General features: G+C 49.3%; 1 protein-coding gene across 8 annotated transcripts in view; it reads left to right on the forward strand.

The window, feature by feature from the left end:
- Positions 1 to 22,058, forward strand: part of DOP1B (DOP1 leucine zipper like protein B) — a 108,510-nt gene that overhangs the window by 67,329 nt on the left and 19,123 nt on the right. For 7 of the 8 annotated variants that reach the window (XR_009351223.1, XM_059164686.1, XM_059164688.1 and 4 more), the window contains 12 exons: positions 2,489 to 2,641; positions 3,322 to 3,422; positions 4,118 to 4,308; positions 7,063 to 8,692; positions 9,177 to 9,288; positions 10,123 to 10,311; positions 10,451 to 10,573; positions 12,482 to 12,616; positions 16,937 to 16,992; positions 18,390 to 18,494; positions 18,591 to 18,657; positions 20,476 to 20,620. Coding sequence is in view for 7 of the 8 variants with exons in the window: in XM_059164686.1 (XP_059020669.1) it covers positions 2,489 to 2,641; positions 3,322 to 3,422; positions 4,118 to 4,308; positions 7,063 to 8,692; positions 9,177 to 9,288; positions 10,123 to 10,311; positions 10,451 to 10,573; positions 12,482 to 12,616; positions 16,937 to 16,992; positions 18,390 to 18,494; positions 18,591 to 18,657; positions 20,476 to 20,620 (3,007 nt within the window). In the remaining variant the exon portion in view is untranslated. The remainder of the gene's footprint in view (positions 1 to 2,488; positions 2,642 to 3,321; positions 3,423 to 4,117; positions 4,309 to 7,062; positions 8,693 to 9,176; positions 9,289 to 10,122; positions 10,312 to 10,450; positions 10,574 to 12,481; positions 12,617 to 16,936; positions 16,993 to 18,389; positions 18,495 to 18,590; positions 18,658 to 20,475; positions 20,621 to 22,058) is intronic. The other variant, XM_059164689.1, reaches the window with a different exon arrangement.

A 22,058-nucleotide genomic window follows, 5' to 3' on the forward strand; every position in this document is an offset into this window, starting at 1 on the left:
TAGGGTGAGAACGATGTCTGGATACAGCCTCCTCCCGGAGGTGAGGAAGAGGCATGAAATGCCGTGGCCCGCCCCTTCCTCGGAGATGCAGAGCCCTGGACTGGGAGCTGCGGGGAGGCAACTCCACCTGGAGGGGATCGTCACGTTCCCTGTCACACCAAGCTGGGCTGAGTTGGGGTGGATTGGGTCACAGTTCCGCTGCCACAGACTTGTTGCTTTTACTGGAATTTAGTAGATTTTCTTGAATAAATGTTTATTTCCTGAGTGCCCTTAGGATAATTTCCAGAAACTCTAAATGTTTGATTTGTGGGTTTGGTGATTTTTTTTTTTTTTTAATAATTTTCATCAGTTATGGTAGTTTTTTTCTGGAAGAGTTCACAGAGCTCCTCACACAGCCAGACTAACTTGTGCACTCAGACCCCATCTGCGGGGTTCGGTCCTGGTAGAGCCTCATCTGATTGCTGTTCGGCTTGGGCACCTCATCCCACAGCCACTCCCTTTCTTTCCAGAGTTGAGTCCGTGTGGATCTCGGAGCAAGAACAGTGTCACTATGATACAGTAGCAGTGACTGGGCTAGTCCTTCCTTGCTCCCGCGTGTATCTGAGCAGCGGTGGGTCATTGTGTCATAAGGCACAGGGAATGGAACAGAAGGAAGAATTAAGTCTGTGAGTCTTCGGAAAGCTGTTAATAGAATAACAATGATTGCATTAAACACTCTTGTTTTGACGATGTACCCTTGGTCATGTTTTTGGAAGGCAGGCTTTTCTGAGTTCTTTCTGAAGCCTTGATTTTTATTTTAAGTCATATTTGGCACATATCTGAGTGCTTACCACTCCCCGGGCATGGAGTGCACTTTGTAGAGTGTAAAGCCATCCAGAACGGCAGCACTGGCTGGCTGCTTCCCACGTCGGAGGCAGTGAAGCCGCCCACACCCGCAGCGGGCCCTGCCCCGGTTCTCGGGCTCCAGGTGTGGGGCCGGCCCCGATCTTCTGCTCATTCCCACAGAACAGCCCACATGCCGGTGTTTGCTTCGCCCACCATGCAGGGAATAAGGCCCGCTATCCCACGGGTGCCCCGATCTTCCCAATCAGGGGGTAATGGCAGAATTCAGTTCACTAAGACAGTGTCCAGAACGTAGGGATTGAGAAGCCCAACACCAACCAAGGAGCAGGGGTGTGTGTTGTGATCAACATCAGCTCCCTAACCCTTGGAAAAACATGGTTTTAAACCTCCCAAAAGCAGTTTCCTCCGCATAAATTTGCCCCCAGGGATGACAAGTAAGGGGATTATTCTGCTTAATTAAAAGTTTTGTATCGAGTTTCATTGCAATTTGGTAATTGGTCATATTCCCTTAGACTAAAAAAGTAATGACAATAATGGTTAGGAGCTCCAGCCAGTCAACGGTTAATTTGATCTAACAGAGAAGATAGTTTTGTCAAATAGAAATAAATGGGTCAAAAAGTGTCATTTGACCTGAGATGTATTTATAAAATACCACAGTTTATGATGCGTGGTCTTTTCCCATGACCTGGAAGAATACCTTCAGAAATTCCCTTCTGGAAGTGGGCCCTTCCCTTTGAGTCTCATCTGGTTGGGTCAGCCCCCCCGCCCCCCACTCCTGGGTGCTCCCTGGGACTTTGGGAGGGGCTGTAGCCACTCCAGGCCCCATAGGTTTAAAGAGCTAAGATCAGGGCTGAGGACGTGGAGGGCTTGATTTGGGTGTGATTTGTGACCTGAAAATGAACTGGGCATCTGCCATGGCACTGTGCACAGTGATGGGAACGGACAGGTTTGTGGAGTTAAAGCAGAAAGCCATGATTCTTCGTCAGTACCGCATGGTGACCAGTGTAAGCCAGCCCTAGGTGGTAAGGTGCTGTGAGTGTGTCTGCCTCGAGACTGGTGACCAGTGCAAATCCACCACACTTCCTGGAGGCCACAGCTCTGGAAACCCCTGTAACAGCATGTAGTAAGCCTTGGTCAAGTGTGCTTGTCTTGTCGAAAGGATATGTCAGCCAGTAGGTTCTTGCTTCCAGTTGATTTCTTCCCTGAAATAGTGCTGATACCTGGGCAAGAGCTGCAGTGTGCTTAGCTACAAGGTCAAACTTCCACGTTTCAAGGAGCACCTGGCTGGCTCATTTGATAGAGCACATGACTCCTGATCCCAGGGTCATGAGTTCAAGCCCCACATTGGGCATAGAGCTTGCTTAGCTTTCAGATGCCTGGCTAACTCAGTCAGTTGAACGTGTGACTCCCGATCCCAGAGTCATGAGTTTGAGCCCCATATTGGGTATAGAGACACCTTCAAGTTTAACCTGGAATGTCACCTGGTGAGGGTTTGGTTTGGTTTGGGGTTTGGTTTGCTTCCTTTTGTTTGTTAGTGGTACTCCTTTGTATATTGAGGACCCAGTTCCTCGGGGCTAGGATTGGACTGGCACAAGGAGGAAGCACGGGCGCTGCCTCTGTTCACACATTCTGCCTTCTGCCCCAGAGGGTGGCTCGTGTGCTTTGGAATCAGCTGAACAAGGAGACCCGGGAGCATCACATCACCTGTGTGGAGTTGTTCTACCGGCTGCACTGCCTGGCCCCGACGGCCAACATCTGTGAAGACATCATCTGCCATGCCCTCCTGGACCCTGACAAGGTAGGTCTTTGCAGCCTGTCATCTCCGTCCTGCAAAGATCCCAACTGCCAGACCACCCATCCCTGTACGTGCCTGGGGCAGACTTACATATATTCAACCCTTCCGGGGCTCAGTGGTCATCCTAATCACGAAGCAGAGGTGTTACAGTATCTCAGGATTGGGAGGCCTTCAGAAGGACTGGCCATCCCCTTTAGAGTCCTAAAGGATGTGTCCATATTAAGACCATCAGGGAAATCTCCCCCAACTCCCATGATGTTTGCAGGATCCTGAGTGCTTGCAGGGATCCTAGAGCTACTGGTAAAGTAAGCAGTCATAGAGAATATGTCACCCTGGCCATTCTTGGCGGTTGTGTCCTTGTGCTCTGAGCCATTTGGGCCTGGCACGTCTGAGGTATGTGAGAACACCGTGCTCTTCGTGGTCTTGTGATCTTCGACCACAGGCCCAGGTCTGACCCTGGACATGAGCTAATGTGGAGTCTTGAGAACGTGCTCTACCATGTCCGGAAGGAGAGGGTGCTGGTTCCTTTCCCCGGGGCCACGTGAGACCCCCGAGGGCCCAGCACCGCTGCTGACGTGGCCGTCGTTCTGCTGAGTCGTGTGTGTTACTGAAGGCGGGTTTGCTGTGACTGTAGTGCGCTGGGAGAGGAGTAGGTGCCTCACGCTGTTTATTTCCTCATCAAGGGAACGAGACTGGAAGCTCTGTTTAGGTTTTCCGTCATCTGGCACCTGACGAGAGAGACCCAGGGCAGTCGTGTGACATCTCACAATCGCTCCTTTGACAGGTAAGGTGGTCCTCAGGGTTACGTTACTCTTAATGCAAAGGAGACTTTGCCGAGGTTCCTGGGTGGGGTCTTGGGCCGGGAGGGGAAAGCGTGTGAAATGGATAGCATGACCCCATTTTCCGGATGCCCAGCAAACAATTCCCATGATTCCCTGAGTGACTTCAGGCCAGACTCGTGTGGATGTGTAGTAGGGATTTTCTAAATTTGGACTTGGGGCGGGAGGCCCATGCAGCAGAATCACCTGAGCAGCTTTGAGATGGTGCCTTGTGAGGGGACCTTCGTAGGGAAGTGGAGTAGTCTGGGTCTTTATCGGGGCCGTAGCTGCATCGAGTGTGGGCACTTGAGTGTCATCAACCGTGTGCTCGAGATGTGAATTTTATTGCAGTACAGTCTGTTGCACTTAAAAAAAAATCCCCTTCCTTGTTTCCAAAACTAGGTGTGGGGCCAGACACACACCCTTAGAGAAATGCCAGCTGATTCTGATGGTGGGGGGACACCCCCATAGCCAATTAATCAATTTGGGGTGAAGCCTGGGCATCAGGATTTTAAAAAGGTCCTCCGGTGATTCTAGGGTGGAAATCCCCTTGTCTTTATCTGCTTGGGTCTCCTGGGTCCAGCATGGATGAAGCTCCCCAGGGCATCCTGGTGCATGGGATGGCCAGATGCTGGCCCCATGATACCCCTCCCACCCACAGATCCCTGTTCGTCGTGCTGGACAGCCTGGCCTGCACGGACGGCGCCATCAGCGCGGCAGCCCAGGGCTGGCTGGTGCGCGCACTCTCCTTGGGGGATGTGGCCCGCATCCTGGAACCCATGCTCCTGCTCCTGCTCCAGCCCAAAACCCAGAGGACCTCCATTCACTGCCTCAAGCAGGAGAACACAGCAGGTGAGCACACCTCTCAGGACACCTGGGGGGAGCACTGTGTCCCCAGTGTCCCTGGGCGGGAGCAAGGGAAGGGGCTCCAGGACCCCTGGACCCAGCTCTAGACTCTAGCTGCCAAGGGGGACAGTCGAGGCACTTAGCCCTGCTCAGTGGTTTGGCCGGATACTGGCAGTGTGAGGGCACTTTGTAAAGTTGTAAGGACTCTTAAAATGTGAGGAGCAGACAAACCAGCACTTAGAAATGCTAGGGAGTGGGTTTGTTTTCACTGAAAAATCAGATTTTTTTTTTAATAAAAAAAGATACAGTAACCCATGTTCCAATAAAAATAGCTTATTTTTTATTCTTCTGCTACTGAAAACAATTCAAGTGCACCTAAGGCAGAAGGAAAGAATAACAGACCCTCCCCCCCAGTGTCTCCCAGTGTGCCTCCGCTTACGAGAGTTGCAGTTCTGGCTAGGCTGACACTTCTCTCCAGATCCCTGCTTAGATCGAGGGGTAGTTGAGGTTGCCTCCAGCTATGAACGACCAAGAAGTTGAAATTTCCATGTCATGGGGTCAGTTGTACGTATCTAAAACATAACTTTTTTATTAGTGAACGTTCGACACCCAAGGTGAGTGGTTTCTTTTCTGTCGTGACCTGAGCTGAAGCCAAGAGTCAGAGGCTTACCCAGCTGAGCCACCCGGGCACTCCCAGAGGCATCTTGAGCGCAAATTAGTAGAATATAGGCAGGAAGAAGAGAAACGAGCCTAAAATAAACCCGATGAGCACATTACATGTGGGTGATTAGCGCCTAGCGCAGTTCATGAACTAACATGTCTAACGCAGTAGCGGTGGTTCATGACTTCCTGCCGTTTTCTCAGTGATGACTTCACAAGTTTTGACTTAGCTTGTTGAGCCCACCGGGCTGTGAATTTTCTGTTTGCACCAGTCTTATCTTACAGGGAGAAGTAGCCTAACACCCCCATAAGCAGTCATTTCTGAGACCCTTCCTCTCTTTACAAGGTTCCCTGACCCAAACCGGAACCCCTAGTTTTCCTTTAGGAAGGAGAGTTGGCTGCCTTCTCAAAGAAAAGCCATTCTGTTATTCCATGTTACGAGAAAGTAGAGCACCTTCTTCAAAGTTTGGCTATCATTTGTGGCAGCTAAATTCTTCTAGAGTTCCTTTGCGTTAAGAAGAAAGTTCTAACACCGCGCGTCCCAGTTTTCAAAGTCTCAGGGCACTTCCTGCTGCTTCCTCTAACCCATGTTTCCTGCTGTGGCCCTAATAGGAGAAAATGTCTTTTCCCTGCCTTGTCCTTCCCCTGGAAGTTACCAGAAGAGTTCTGCTTTACTCCCCACCCTATCCCTGTAGATACCTATTTTGAAAACATCACCGTGAGCCTTAGGCAGCTCATGTATTTCTTTCTTTCTTTCTTTTTTTTTAATTTTTTATTTATTTGACAGAGATCACAAGTAGGCATAGAGGCAGGCAGAGAGAGGAGGAAGCAGGCTCCCCACTGAGCAGAGAGCCGGATGCAGGGCTCGATCCCAGGACCCTGAGATCATGACCCGAGCCGAAGGCAGAGGCTTAACCCACTGAGCCACCCAGGCGCCCCAGCTCATGTATTTCTAATGTCTGTTCTTCTTCCTTCCCTAATCTTGCTTGACGCTCACAGAATAGTTTTGCAGAGAGCTGCCTGTAAAGATCAGGTTGGTGGTACCTACCAAAGACTTCTTTCTGGGTGGTGTTCCGTTTTGAGGAGACCCGAATATTTTAAAGTGTTGCATATTTTCCGATTACAGAAGTACTTACATGCTTATTTTAACAATTGGAGTAATAAGGAGATCAAACCACGCACGGAAGTCCCCTGCAGTGCTCGCTGAGAGGACTAGGTCCTGTTGGTGGCTCGTGGACGGTCTTCCAGATTTTTTCAGAGCTGCGTTTATAGGTGTTGTCCCCTAAGGGACCTCGTTCAGTACAGCTTGGTTCTGTGGCTTGGGTTTTCTTCTTTTACTAAATACATCCTGCACATTGCTCCATATCAGTACACACAGATGTGTCTTTGAAAAACCCCAATAGTCCTCCGTGGCAAGCTTGTGCTGTAAGTTGTCTCAGTCTTGTCACGTTTTGTTCACCTTCCAGCTTGTCTTCACATGTGAGGGTTCACCGAGCACCTTCCCGCTTTGAAAACCTGACATTTCTGTGGGATATGTTTCTTAAAAGGAAACTCACTTCTTTTTCTTTTTCTTTTTTTCTTTTTTTTAAGATTTATTTATTTATTTGTCAGAGAGAGAGAGATAGAGAGAGCACACCCAAGCAGGCAGAGTCAAAGAGAGAAGCAGGCTCCCTGCTGAGCAAGGAGCCGGATGCGGGACTCGATGCCAGGAGCTAGGGATCATGACGTGAGCTGAAGGCAGTGGCTTAACTGAGTGAGCCACCTAGGTGTCCCGGAAACTCATTTCTTGAAAGGAACAACATAATATGCTTTTTTTTTTTTTTTTTAAATCACCCTCCCCATAAAAGTTGCAATACTTATATTTTCTGTGATAGTGTGACCAATATTCTCTGATGCCCTGAACATTTTAAAAGACCCGTTCACTTTTACTTGGTCTGCCTCTGTCCGTAATACGATGTAGACTCTGGCATTGTAGTTTTATGGGGGAATTTTATTAACATCGATCTTTCTGTCTGGGTTTCAGATAAAGATCATTCTAGAATTAACTTATCAGAGCTCCCTCTTCTGTCCTGAAGTCATTTGTCATTTTGTAATTTTCAGAAGACTTGCACCGTTGGTTTAACAGGAAGAAAACCCCCTTCAAAGAGCCCTGTGGAGCGCCCGAGGTTCAGGAAGGCAGCTCCGAAGAAGGCGTGCCGCTGAGCCAGTTCACCACCGTCGACCGTGAGGCCATTTGGGCCGAGGTGGAGAAGGAACCAGAGAAGTGTCCGCCTGGGAGCGAGCTGAGCGAGGATGACCTTCCCTACTACGTGGACCTTCCCGACAGGACGGCCTGCAGCGGCCCGGACAGCAGCGAGCACACGGAGTCTGCAGACACGAGCTCTGCCCACACGGACAGCGAGAACACGTCCTCCTTTTCCTCCCCTTCGCATGACCCGCAGGAGCTGAGCAACGAAGAGAGCTGCTGTGCGCCCATCCCCATGGGCGGCAGGGTTCACCCCAGGCGCTCAGCCTTGCTGGCCGCCTTCCAGGCGGAAGGCTTCAAGTCCGGTGCCAAGTTAAGCCTGACACGCGTGGACTCAGACAAGACCCAGGCTTCGGAGTCGTTCTCCAGTGACGAGGAGGCCGACTTGGAGCTCCAGGCCCTCAGCACATCCCGGCTGCTGAAGCAGCAGCGGGAGAGGCAGGAGACCATCGAGGCCTTGTTCAAGCACATTCTGCTCTACCTGCAGCCGTACGACTCCCGGCGAGTTCTTTATGCCTTCTCAGTGTTAGAGGCCGTGCTCAAAACCAACCCCAAGGAGTTCATCGAGGCGGTGTCCAGGACCAGCATGGACACCAGCTCCACCGCGCACCTCAACCTCATCTCCAACCTCCTCGCTCGCCACCAGGAGGCCCTCGTTGGCCAGAGTTTCTATGGAAAGCTCCAGACCCAGTCTCCCAGTGTGTGTCCCCACTCTCTGCTGATTGAGCTCCTCACCTACCTGTGCCTCAGTTTCCTGCGCAGCTATTACCCTTGTTACCTGAAGGTCTCCCACCGAGATGTCCTCGGCAACCGGGACGTGCAGGTCAAAAGCGTGGAGGTGCTGATCAGAATAATGACGCAGCTGGTGTCCATGGCCAAGTCTGCCGAGGGGAAGAACGTGGAGTTCATTCACAGCTTGCTGCAGAGGTGCAAAGTTCAGGAGTTTGTCCTGCTCTCGCTGTCCGCCTCCATGTACACGAGCCAGAAGCGCTACGGGCTGGCCACCTCCGAGCGAGGCCGGGTGGCACAGGAGGAGAGCCTCTTTGAGGAGAGTCTCATCAACCTGGGCCGGGACCAAATCTGGAGCGAGCACCCCCTGCAGATCGAGCTGCTGAAGCTGCTGCAGGTGCTCTTTGTCTTGGAACACCACCTGGGCCAGGTCCAAGAGGAGGCCGACAGTCAGCCGGAACTGTCCCGGGAGTGGCGGAGGGCCCTGAACTTCCAGCAGGCCATCAGCGCCGTGCAGTATGTGCAGCCCCACCCGCTCACCTCCCAGGGGCTGCTGGTGGCCGCCGTGGTGCGGGGGCTGCAGCCGGCCTATGGCTACGGCATGCACCCGGCCTGGGTGAGCCTGGTCACGCATTCCTTACCGTACTTTGGAAAGTCCCTGGGCTGGACAGTGACTCCTTTCATTGTCCAGATCTGCAAAAATTTGGACGAGCTGGTCAAGCAGTATGAGAGTGAATCCGTGAAGCTGTCTATCAGGTATGGCAAACCGTGTGATATGTGCCGACTACCTTGAGGCCAGTGTTTGCGATGAGTGGCTGGTGTGCAAGGGAAGCCTGGAGGAAGGTAATTTTCAGCCTAATCAGAAGCTGATTTAGCCTTGTCAGGAGGGGGTAACCCGGAACTAAATGCTTCCGTCCTTCGTTTTTGATTCCACACAGATACCCAGGCTAGCTGAGCGTTGCAGCCACTCTCCGTGACTTTTGCAAAACAGAAATAAAAGCATGCATCACCTTCACAGAAAGTCTAAAGCATCTGAAAACATTTTTTCCAAAGGGACTGTATGAATGTGAAATAGCACACAAGATGCCTCTCATTATTATAACACAATTTCATTACGAGGGCCCCAGGTTATTGAAGATAGTGCTTGCTTTCTGGTTTCTGCATGTAGGAGTGGGGTTAAAAACTTGACAGCCTCATTCTTCAAAATTCTCAGAACGAGTTTCTCATTTCTTCACCAAAGCTTAACCTCCAAGAGGGAGAACATTTCTCCGGATTACCCACTCACTCTTTTGGAAGGTCTGACAACCATTAGTCATTTTTGTCTTTTGGAACAGCCCAACCAAAACAAAAAGGTAAGATTTTTTCCCCCCAGGTGAGTTCCAGGCAAATTTCATATATTGTTTTGTCTTCATTGGATTATGACCTGTTCAAATAAGAAACGTGCACTTGTAAGGAACATAAATATATATGGAAATATATGCTTGCAAATGATGCAAGCGTGTATGCAAATATGTGTGCACAAATATGCAAAAGTAATGCAGATATAGTTTAGTTCTTCAGGCACTCCCTGAGGCGCCTTCCCATTGCCCGTTGTTTTATTAGTAACCCATTTGGGATAAAATGTCACCTTTTTTTTTTTTTTTTAAAGATTTTATTTATTTATTTGACAGAGATCACAAGCAGGCAGAGAGGCAGAGAGAGAGGAGGGAGCAGGCTCCCTGCTGAGCAGAGGGCCTGATGTGGGGCTTGATCCCAGGACTCTGAGATCATGACCCGAGCCAAAGGCAGCAGCTCAACCCACTGAGCCACCCAGGCGCCCCCAAAATGTCATCTTTTTCACGTGTATTTTTTACTTGACCTCCTGGTGTTTGTGAAATCTGCAATCTGAAGACATTTTAGCTGTCAGTTGCTCTGTCCTTTCGGGGATTAAATTTTTGAATGCAACTAATGCTTTGGCTGAATGACTTGAGTCTAACGTGGAACCTCAGACTCCCAGGTGCCCAGAAAGGAAGGCTACAGGTTGACGTGCACAGGAAGCGTGTTGCTTCTGGACCATGGCCAATGGGGCTTGCTCAGGGGAGTGCTAGGGCCCAGACCCCCACCCCACCCCACCCGTGCCCTGGCCTCGTGAGAAGGGACCCAGTGCCACACATGCAGCTGAGTCTCATATTCATTTTCAATTTTAGACCACCGCTGTAAGCGATCCTACCAGTTTGAAAAATGCCAAGAATGCCATTCTGGAAGAGTTGCCTCGAATTGTCAACACCATGGCCCTTCTCTGGAATGTTCTCAGAAAGGAGGAGACTCACAAGAGACCCGTGGATCTCCTTGGAGCCACGAAGGGATCCTCTTCCGTTTACTTTAAAACCACCAAAGTGAGAGAACTTCCTCTGTGGTTTTATTATTTCTTTCGTCGTGTGTTATCCCACAAAAATAAACATGTTTGGGAATATATGTATAACATGATAGCCCTGGTACTACTCTGCCCTAACTCTTCTCTTTCCCCCATTCTAGACCATACGACAAAAAATTTTAGACTTCTTGAACCCGTTGACGGCCCATCTTGGGGTTCAGTTGACAGCTGCAGTCGCAACAGTGTGGAGCAGAAAGAAGCTGAAACGTCTCAGTAAGATGAAGGTAGAGTCTAAGACTTAGAGTTGTACTTGAACTCACTCTGCCAGAAATACCACAGTTGCTTGTCATCAAAGGTGACATCAGAGGCAGGCAGGGGAAACTGCTGGAGTGGTTTCACTGTTTTTAGTTTTTTTTTTTATTGTGTTACGTTAGTCTCCATACAGTACATCGTGAGTTTTTGATGCAGTGTCCATGCTTTATTGTTGAGTGTAACATGCAGCGCTGCAAGCAGATGCACAGATAACACAGCTGTGCCTCCGGGGAGGCTCGTGGGCGGGCCAGGTTGGGGAGTGGAGCTCGCCCTGGCTGTCTCTCCGATTTCTGTGTAATGAATACCTAGTACTTCTGGTTAACCTTGTAAATGTGGTAATTATTAGCACACATACAAGTGTGTGTGTGTGTGTGTGTGTGTGTGTGCGCGCCACAGATCAGAGAAACCACCGTGAACCCACCACCCAGCTCGAGGAATGGTACTTTATCCTTCCTGTGAGAACCTGTGGATCCTTCCCTGCTTATAGTCCGTCTTACAGCTGTTCTTTAAACTATTATTTTAAAGACTATTTTTAAATTTTTAAATTTTTAAAAGATTTTATTAAAATTTTTCAAAAGATTTTTTTAATTTTATTTATTTTTAAAAGATTTTATTTATTTATTTGACTTCACAAGTAGGCAGAGAGGCAGGCAGGGGATGGGAAGCAGGCTCCCTGCTAAGCAGAGAGCCCCATGTGGGGCTCCATCCCAGGACCCTGAGATAATGACCTCAGCTGAAGGCAGAGGCTTAACCCACTGAGCCACCCAGACGCCCCAAGACTATTTTTTTAAAAGAGCAGCCTTAAAGTTCACAGCAAAATTTAGGGGAAAGCACAGAGATTTCCCAAATGCCCCCCACCCCACATGTGCATGGTCTCCCCCATGATCAGCAGCCCCCCCCAAGTGGTATGTTTGTTCCAGTCGTGAACCTACATTGACATACCAGGTTCCATAGGCTTTTTACTGATTTACACACTCCCATTCCTATTCCCAAAGATAACTTCAGTTCACAACTGATCCGTTCTTTAACCACCGAATGGTCCATCACTGAATCCTCCAGGGACATGGTTTATTTCTGCAAAATAAAAAAAAAAAAAATAGGTCTCTTCCTTTGTTCTCTCTTGACCCTCTATCTCAGACCTCCGTCAGAAGGTCAGTCCCACCCCCTGGACACTTTCTCAGTGCCCAGTGTAGGCTCCTGGTCCCTGAGGACGCACGAGAGGTCGGTGGTCCAGGCCACCCTGCTTAGCACCTATGGGGTCTTCCCTGGTGGTAAACTTGATCCTTCCAAGTGCGTGCGACCACATTATGCAGACTTGCGTCATCCAGAGTGGACCTCCCATACCAGGGCTTTCCTGCCAAGACCAACTGTTGAGAACCTGGTTTATCTGGTTTTTCTTTTACCGCCGTCATGCTTTTGGGGCTATCTTTCAGGGCCACTCTGCTTCCTTCCAATTAAGTGGGTCTGTTTCTAAAATGCTTTCTGAGGGGCACTGGGCTGGCTCAGTCAGTAGACCATCCACTTCTTAAAATCAAGGGATGTGAATTTGAGTCCCACGATGGGTATAGAGATTACTTTTTTAAAAAAATGAAATGACATGCTTTCTGCACTCAAACATACCGCTGCCACTGCCCCATCATCACCTGCCCCTGTTATTCCTAATGTATGTCAGATGCTGACTACGTTCCTGTGATTAAATGCTCAACTTTCTCTTTATCCCTACCAGTAGAGTCCTTTACCCAATTTTTGTTTAAATATTTACTTAAAAGATTAAAGCTCTTTCTCCATGGGGCCGCTATTGTAGAATATTTTCTGTGCACCATTCTTATTTTTGTTTTCTCTCTCTGACCTTTAAGGGAGCTATTTTTTTGCCTTGGCAGATTGTCCCAGCGGCAAGTGCATCCCAGCTGACCCTTGTCGACCTGATCTGTGCGCTCAGCACCCTGCAGACAGACACGGTGTTGCACCTGGCCAAGGAGGTGGTGAAGAGGCCGCCGCAAATCCGAGGGGATGAGGTGGGAAACCTGGGGATCTTCCGGATGGACGCGCAGCACCCGCCTGTCTCCACGCGTTATAAATTGTGTTTGGAAGGGAAGCAGAGGTCGAAGGAGCAACTTGGATTTCCTGGGGCAGGGGAACGGAGGTGTTCTGCTGGGCTTGGGGGAGACCCCATGAGGTGTGCCTAATGGGCTTCGGTGCACCTGTTTGAAGGTGGTTGCCGCAGGAGGCCGGGCCCATCTTTCATCTGTGCACCCCGGCTGCGACACGCCCTGCCCAGGAATGGGTTCTTACCAAGTACCTGCAGCCTGAAGGGCATCCTGGGGAAGCAGAGCCAGATACTGTGTAAAGGTGGCAAAGACTGACTTTGTTCAGTAGCTACTGTATTGGGGGAGAGAGCTGACCTCAGTTCTGGTTTGTGCAGGGGCAGCAGGGTACTTGAGCTGGAAAACGGGGGAGCACGAAGGGTGAACGAGCAGGGTCTCCAACAAAGTCAGGGAGTGGAAAATTCCGAAGCGGGGTGGAGAGGACCTGGTCATTGTGAGTGGATCATCTGGGTTTGCTGAGTGGGGCTGGTGGCAGGCAGGCTCCTACACTCCAGGAGCCTGGGACACAGGGGCCCTGTCTCTTTCAGTGGCAGTATGTCCGAGGATGTCTCCCAGGTCCTTGAGAAAGACATTTTCTATTGTAGGAGATGCATGTACTTCTTAAAGGAAGGATTTAAATTTTTTTTAAAATTTATTTGACAGAGAGAAATCACAAGTAGACGGAGAGGCAGGCAGAGAGAGAGAGAGGGAAGCAGGCTCCCTGCTGAGCAAAGAGCCCGATGCGGGACTCGATCCCAGGACCCTGAGAGCATGACCTGAGCTGAAGGCAGCAGCTTAACCCACTGAGCCACCCAGGCGCCCCAAAGGAAGGATTTATAATAATGCTTTTCTTAATAAATGCTCTGAGAAGGGAGGTCAAGATCCTATCCCGTGTTGACTCAACAAATGGCAAATTGTTTTGCAGCCTTGAGCTCTCTTGGGCAGGCATTTTAAGGGGCAGTGGTTATTATGAGGGACCCCACCTTGAGCTGCTAGAACCACAGCACTGTTTGTTCAGGTTAGGGCATGGAGTCAGTCCTGCTGAAAGCCCTAGTCCCCACAGGCCTAGTCGAGAAGAGAGCCCTGACCAGAGCTCAGAGAGAAGAGGAACATCTTTGTCAAAGGGCAGGTTAAAAGTTTGCATAATTTTTATGTAAAAGTGAGAAGTACAGGTCTGGGGACAGGACTCCGAGGCATTCTGAGAAGGAAGAGCTTCGTGTGGCTGCGGTGGCAACAGTGCTGGGTAAAGGGCACCAGAATGGAACCGTGAAGCTCCCAGAGTTGTGCCGCTCCGCTTCTACACAGCAGCCAAGAGAGTCCTTGCTGCCTCGAGGCCTTTGCCAGTCATGTGCGGTGGTTTTGAAACAGAGAGGACTTTGTGGTTTAGCATTTTTTTATGCCGTTAGAGCTTGTTTTTTTAAAAAATAGATTTTATTCTTCAATAATCTCTGCACCCAATGTGGGGCTCGAACTCATGACCCTGAGATCAAGAGTCACACGCTCCACTGACTGAGACAGCCTGGCACCCCAGAGCTTTTTGTGTTTACCAAAGCAGGGTGCCTCATTGAAAGTGTAGAAGCTATTCTTACTTAATTTGATAGAAGCCAGGGATTTATTTTGACTTTGAAATAATTGCCTCCTATCACATGATTTAAAATTGTCAGGAAAGGGGCGTCTGGGTTAAGCAGTTGCCTTTGGCTCAGGTCATGATCTCAGGGTTCTGGGATTAAGCCACACGTCCAGCTCCCCATGCAGCAGGGACCCTGCTTCTCCCTCTCCATCTGCCCCTCCTCCCTACTCATGTACACCACTATGTGCACACACTCTTAAATAAATAGAATTTTTTAAAAAATAAGTAAATAGGGGTGCCTGGATGGCTCAGCTGTTAAGTGTCTGCCTTTGACTCAGGTCATGATCCCAGGGTCCTGGGATCAAGCCCCACATTGGGCTCCCTGCTCTCTGGGGTGCTTGCATCTCCCTCTGCCTCTGCTGCTCCCCCTGCTTGTATTCTCTCTCTTACTGTCTCTCTCTCTCTTTCTCTGTCACATAAATAAATAATCTTTAAAAATAAATAAAATAGAATAAAAAATGAAAAAAAAATTAAAAATAAAATTGTTAGGAAAAAAATAAGAATAATTCCCTAAATGAAAACTGGTGGAGTGGACAAGATGATTATTTAAAAACAGAGTTTTACTCAAACAGGTATTTGTACACCAGTGTTTATAGTAGAATTACTCAAAATAGTGAAAAGGTAGAAGCAACCCCAAGTATCCATTGATGGATGATTGGATAAATGAACGAGATCTATCCGTGCAGTGGAATATCATTCAGCCTTAAAAAGGAAGTTAATTCTGACACCTACTGTAACAGTGGGTGAACCTTGAGGACATGCCAAGTGAGGCCAGTCACAAAAACGTGATTCCACATACCTGCGGTCTCGGGAGTAGCCTGTTGCTTACATACTTTCTACAGAAGGGAGCGAGGTGGTTGCCAGAGGCAGGAGGAGAGGGAACAGGAGTTCCTGTCTAATGGGGACAGTTTCCTTTGGGGAACATGAAGTTCTGGAGGTGCGTGGTGGCGATGGTTGCCGCAGTGGATGGCGATGATATGAATGTTAATGCCACCAAAATGGACACTGAAAAATGGTAAAAATGGCAAATTTTAGGTATATTTTAAAGATTTATTTATTTTGGAGAGAGTGCGAGTGGGGTTGGGGCAGAGGGAGAGGGAGAAACCTCAAGCAGACTCTCTCCTGACACAGGGCCCGATCCCAGGACCCTGAGATCATGACCTGAGCCGAAATCAAGGGTTGGGTGCTCAACCGTCTGAGCCCCACATATATATATTTTACCATGATATAAAGTTTTTATAATGAATAAAAGGAATACAGCTCTGGATGTTAGGGTCATCACACTGGGGATGGCAAAGAAAAGCTGAACCTGGGAATCAGCCATCTTTTCATCCACATCTCTCCTGTAAGTGAGAAAACTGACCGAGAATTTCTTGAGCCGTTTTTGTAGCTTCCCCTGTCTTAGGGTAGAGCTCTTCCCTTGGATGCCGCCTCCGAAAGGGCCCCTGGCACATGGCACCGGGGAGCCTCTGCAGAAACGTCCGTGCGTGGCAGGCCTGTCATGGCTTCCAAAGAGTCAGTTGCGCTCAGGGCCCTGGTCCCCTTCCTTTGTTCCAAAATTGAAAATCAGCTGTGTGCTTCGGTGATAAGGAATCCTAAGTAGTGAAACTATTTCTGCCCCCAGTTAGCTGTGTCCTTGTTGAGGAAAGAGGATAGGCCAGCCGTGCAGCCAGGGGATGGAGCAAGGAATCAGATGTGCAGTGCCTGTGGCAGACATCCGGGGCCTTTGTTGGGCCTCCCGTGACTGCCGGGTGGTCTTGCTGCCTTTGACTCTTGTACATAAATATTGATCAACCCTGAAGAGAGGAGCGGGGACAAGGGGCCGTCGGATCTGCAGTGACTTTGTGTTTATAACCCTGAGCAAGCGACAAATGTCAGGACAGTGACCCTGTGTGCTAGTGGTGCCTTCCTGCGGGCGTTGTGCTGGCTGCCGCCCCAGAGCGGGCTGCCTCCAGGAGGAGCCTCTGCAAACAAAACACTAGGTCTCACATGGCTCTTGGGTTTATTTATTTATTTATTTATTTTATTTAAATTCAGTTAGCGTGACTGGCCGGTTTTTGGCTCTGCAAGTAACAGAATTACACTTTGTAGTTAGTTAAATTAATTCAAGTTCCATAACCTCTACAGATAACTTCTTATAAGCAGGGAGGGGGAAAATGTATTTTCAAAACCAGTTTCTAAGCAGTTGCAGCCACTTGGGATTCAGGGAAGCTGTCTAGCCTGAGTGTGAGGAAATTCCTTGAGCTAAGAATTAGAATTTTGTTACCGTCTCTTGTCTGTAGCTAGTTGCACGCACTGGTGAGGGTCCGCATCGGCCACCACCTTTTTGTTCAGGGAGGTTCAGTTATTACACCATCTTTTCCCTGAATACTTGTTAAAAGCCTGCTGTGGGCTCGCCCTGGAAGTCTGCTAGGAAAGTCAGTAATGCTTGGGGGCCTCATAGCTTTGTTCTGTTACACCTGCGGGATGCATTCCCGCGCGTTAGTGTATTTGAAAGGCTTTGGCTTAAAAACCTTTGCTTGGTGAGGATGTAGACTCAGTTTCGTTTTGTATTGTAATTTTTTTTTTTTAACCTCATTTCCTACCAACTTGGAGTCATTGGTTTCACTTTTTATTTTCAGAAAGCACCCCTTGTGGATATCCCCGTGTTGCAGTTTTGCTACGCTTTCGTCCAAAGGTAATGCAGCCCTTCCCAAACACGTCTCAATGATACATGCCGTCGCAGTGATTCTAAATGGAACGTAGATGGTACTTGCTGACAGCTGGAGAGCCTTAGTTCAGAAAATGTCTTGACAGGGTCTTAGTTTCCTCCTGAGGTGTGAGAATACCCTGATGATCTTACTTTTCCTTCCGCAGAGACCTAATCTGACTTTATAAAATCCAAGTGCTTTTATGTTCAGTGTTAAATGTGTTAAAGACTTCCTTTAGCAAAAGGAGAAATGGTTCTTCTGGGTGCTGTCCTCAGTGTTTTCCCGTGGCTTCTGCCTGGGTGTCCCGAGCTCACTAGCGCTTTTGATTTCCCACGGGTGGAAAACAAGCTTCCCAGGCTGCTCGGGTCTTACACAGCACATCTGGGTACAGCTCGCAGCCCCTCCACTGTGTGGGGCCATCTCTGTTGCAGTAACAAGGGGGATGTGGGGGGTAGAGCCCCCCTCTCAAGGACGCCACCCAGTCCTCACATGTCTGGCAGGAGTTCCGCAGTCAGGTGGCCCGACGACCAGATACGAGCTCCTTGGTTAACCCAGTTCCCGTTCCGTGGTTCGAATTCACCGCATCCTGAGTTTGCAGGAGGCTCGATCAAGGGGGATCAGAATGGCAGGAGTCCCCGGGCCTGGGGTGCAGTTCAGACTAGCTGTTGATGCTTCACCCAAGCATCGTTCGAGTTCCTTCCTCTGGGATTTAGAGAGGAGCCAGTCACGTCTTTCCTTGTGGTAGCTGCTGTGCGGCGTCCGCCACAGCGGTCTGAGTGATACGTGAGCTGCTGGAGCAGCAGCAGGTTCGGATTTTACCGTCCCCTTGCAGAGGAGGCACTGCTGAGGTCACTCCCGAGGTGGTACGTCAGGCACCAGGCCTTGAACCCAGGGCCCTTGAGCTGCGGCTGAGCTGCTGCATGTTGTACGGCTCGGGCTCGCTGTGACAGCTGCCGAAGATGAGCTTCCTGACGGGTGACCTTGGGACCTGGGGGCTGACTAGTACCAGCAGCACTGGGGAGGCCAGATACTCGAGCTGGGCAGGCCGAAGGGATCAGACAGCCCTCTGGTTCAAGGCCTTTATTTGATAGACAGGAAACCAGGAGCATCTGACCTGTCAGCGGCAGGATTTCTGGTCTCCACACTCTGGGTTCTTGCCCGAGTACACAAATCTCATTTGTGCGTATTTTAATCTAAAAAAGAAACAGGTCAGTCAGATACTCCGTCTTACCTCTGCTTTATAACTGCCCGGACCTAAAATCCTAAAATGTGCTTGTAATATGTGTTTTGACTTGTTCACAGTTGGGTATTTTTTCCTCTTTCTTTTTTTTGTTGTTTTGTTTTGTTTCTCCTTTTTTTTTTTTTTTTTTTTAAAAAAAAACAGGCTCCCAGTAACAGCCTTGCAAGAGAACTTCCCATCATTGCTGGGCGTGTTGAAGGAATCCGTCCAGTTGAACCTAGCTCCCCCTGGATACTTTCTGCTTCTCAGGTATTGGAACCCAGTGTTCATGTTACTGTGTGTTTCTGCCAGGACACCCCTCGCTTCTGCAGTGTTCTTAGTCTGAAGCTGGTTGTCTCTCAACAGCATGCTGAATGACTTTGTGACGAGAACTCCCAACCTGGAAAGCAAGAAGGACCAGAAGGACCTGCAGGTCTGTGTGTGAGAAGTTCAGGAGACGTGCCCGTTCCGGGAGCGGTATCCACCTTAAGAGGACGTGCCTGTGGATCGGCAACACTGGGCAGAATCGTTCTTAGATTCGCATTTGTCCTCATAGCTGGCTTCCGCTGTTACTGTCTTCAGAGGGCTCCACAGACCCGGGCAGAGTCGCCTGCCTGAGTTCTCGTGTCAGACCTGAGCAGTCCACTGTGGGATGACAGGGTGCCCCACTCCTCAGGGTACTGGATGTGGCTGGAGCCGCCTCGGCAGCGTTACATTAATAACTCCATCCATACTGATGCCTTCCCTGCAAACATTGCTTTTCCCCATTATTAAAGTACTATGTACTCGTAGGAAATCTCAAAAATCCTGAAAAATCAGAGTGAAACTCACCCTAGGAGAAGGGAAATCTTAGAGTAGAAAGGCAACAAATAAATAGAGCGATGGAGTGAGGAAGTCACTATTGTGCAACCGTGAGAATCAGTGATTCAGGGATTTTGGGAGCCAAGGCTTCAATTTCAGCTGGGACGTGTATCAGCTTTATGCTCTGGCGATAGTTCTGCGAATCCTTACGATCCCGGGCATTGGTGAATGGTTTGTCCAGTTCCCACTGCTGAACCACTGGAGCTCTGTCTGAAGCACAGTCGGGCGTCATTAGGAAACTCAGGGTCTCCTTTGGCCTCCAGCTGTCACGACAGAAGCATCATTAAAGCCCAGATGCTGTGTGACCAGTGCCTGGACAGCACTTCCCGAACTCCCCACTCAAGGCCCCACTTTGTGGCCCATTGCCCACAGCACATCCCTCCCTTCAGTCCATTCTTGCCATAGCTTTGGCCGCAGTGTTCGCGCAGCTGGTATGGCTGGTGCACCTTGCCCCTGCTCATTTGCAGCTGCTTCTGTCCCACAGTGCTCAACCTCCTGATGCCAGCTCCTCACCCCTGCTTCGAGGCGGGGCCTGCCCTTCTTCCCCATCACTCACTGCATGGGAAGTGGGACCTCCTCTGAGCTCTCGGTCCCATTTCCTGCTCTTTTCGCCACCGTCAGCCACACCACGCCTATGCGTACGCTCAGGGCAAGGCAGTTCCCTCAAGTGTGCCCCTGCCGGCCACAGGCTGGCGGACATGCTCTTGCCTCCTGCCTAAACACAGCACAGCGGAAGTCAGTGGTTCGATTCTCAGATGTCCAGGACTTTCGGCCAGTCTCCGCGGGTGGCACTTGGTGATGCTGGCTTGAGAAAGGGGCTCAGCATTTCTCTCCCTGTCACAGCCACGTGACCCGCTTCTCTGCTGATTGTGCTTCTGATACGGATCCCTCGTCACTTCGCCCTCGAGTCCATTTCACTTACTTCTTTGTGTTTCTTGTATGTTATTGAAAGATGCAATTCTAGCAAGAACCCGTGGTCCTCGAGAAACTGGAAAACGAATGTCCCAGGTGCCGTTTCTCTGCGGTGTGCCCGCAGTGGCCAGTATTGAAGCCGGTAGTCTTATGTGGCTATTAAGCACTGGGAATGTGGCCTGTCTGAACTGAATGTGCTATAGTATAAAACAGGCATCAGATCTCAAAGGCCTCGTGCAAAAAAAGTGTGAAATCTCATTAATTTTTATATTGATTACACATTGATCATATTTTGGATATGTGAAGTTAAACATTAGGAGCTTGTTTCTTCTGATCTTTTAATGTGGTTCCTGGAAACTGCATCTTATCTCTGTGGTTCTAGTTGTGACCTGCATTGTGTTTCTGCTGGTTGGTGCTGTTGAAGGCGTTTTTAGATTCTGAGCTAACCTCCTTTCCTCTTTCTCTCCATTACTCTCAGGAAGTCACTCAAAAAATCCTAGAAGCTGTAGGGAGCATTGCTGGCTCTTCCTTGGAACAAACCAGTTGGCTAAGCAGAAACCTGGAAGTGAAGGCCCAGCCTCAGATCTCTCTAGAAGAATCTGATGCTGAGGAAGATTTGTGTGGTAGGTACAGAGACAATCAGAAAACAATGCCTGCTGCCTGCTACTGCGAGGGGGTCTGGTTTTTCCTTAAAAGTAAAACAGTCTGGGGGTGCCTGGGTGGCTCAGTGGGTTAAGCCTCTGCCTTCGACTCAGGTCATGATCCCAGGGTGCTGGGATCGAGCCCCGCATCAGGCTCTCTGCTCAGTGGGGAGCCTGCTTCCACCTCTCTCTCTCTGCCTGCCTCTCTGCCTCCTTGTGATCTCTCTCTGTCCAATAACAAATAAAATCTTAAAAAAAAAGTAAAACAGTCTGGGGACACCTGGGTTGCACGCATGGTTAAGCATCTGACTCTTGATCTCAGTTCAGGTCTTGATCTCAGGGTTATGAATTCAAGCCCCGCACTGGGATCCATGCTGGGCACTGAACCTACTTTAAAAAAAAAAAAAAAGCAGACAGTTTGTTTTTACTATTTACAACATAATTTGTGTGTAATAAACAATAGGATTCCACTGATAGAGCCCCGAGTGACGTATGCTACCATGGCAGCCCTCACTGATCCTAGATCAGAATCCAAGAAAGTAGCTTCCCAGGATAATCTACATAGATTAGGTGAAAGAAATCCGTGGGGTATAAAAAATATGGAGATATATGTTTTTCTTTTCATGGAACTGTGGAAAGAAAATTCAGTAAACCAGCGAACTGTCGTCAGGTGGTTAGAGTCATTAGATTGTGTCTTTTCTTTATGACTAACACACCCATGCCTCTCAGTGCCTCGTCACTGCCGGGGATGTGAAGGTTTTTCTAGTGGAGGTCACATGGGCTCGGCACACCCCAGCCTTGCTCTCAGTTATAGCTTCCGAGGAGAGCAGCCAGGAGACACTGAGGGGAGACTCCTCTGTCTACTTGGGCCGTGATCAACCAGGTGCTCTGGAGGAGTCTGCCTTAAATGCAGCCATGGAGGTGGTTCATTGCCAGTGCCCTGAAGACCACCGGACAGATCTGCCAATGAAGCAGACCTTAGGCGATCAGATCTACTGCAGGGAGAGACAGACTTGGCAGGGTCATAGCAGCGTCTCATTGGGGGAGTTTAGGGAGGACCTTTGTAGGGTGTAGGGCCTTGGCCGAGTCCTTTGAGGCAGATCTTTTAGGGTGGGGAACTGGTCAGGATTGGGCAGAGCTTTGGATGGGTGGGCACAGCACATGGTGAGAGTCTTGAAGTGCCTCTTGACGAGCACACTGCCTGTTGTGATATGTAAACTGTTTTAGTCGGTTTTCAGTGGTTCTTTCAGGATTAAGTGTATCTTGGAGAAAGTAACTGTTTTTGTTAGTTCTCGGTATTATTTAACCAGGGGACAGGAGCGTGTGCCCAGTCCCAGTATAGGTTACACCAAACGAGTAAACCAGTTTGCTCTTCGTTTTACGAACACAAGAGCAAAAAATTACATTTAAGTTCTCAATA

This window comes from Mustela lutreola, chromosome 2 (genome assembly GCF_030435805.1).
Source record: "Mustela lutreola isolate mMusLut2 chromosome 2, mMusLut2.pri, whole genome shotgun sequence".
Taxonomy (NCBI): domain Eukaryota; kingdom Metazoa; phylum Chordata; class Mammalia; order Carnivora; family Mustelidae; genus Mustela; species Mustela lutreola.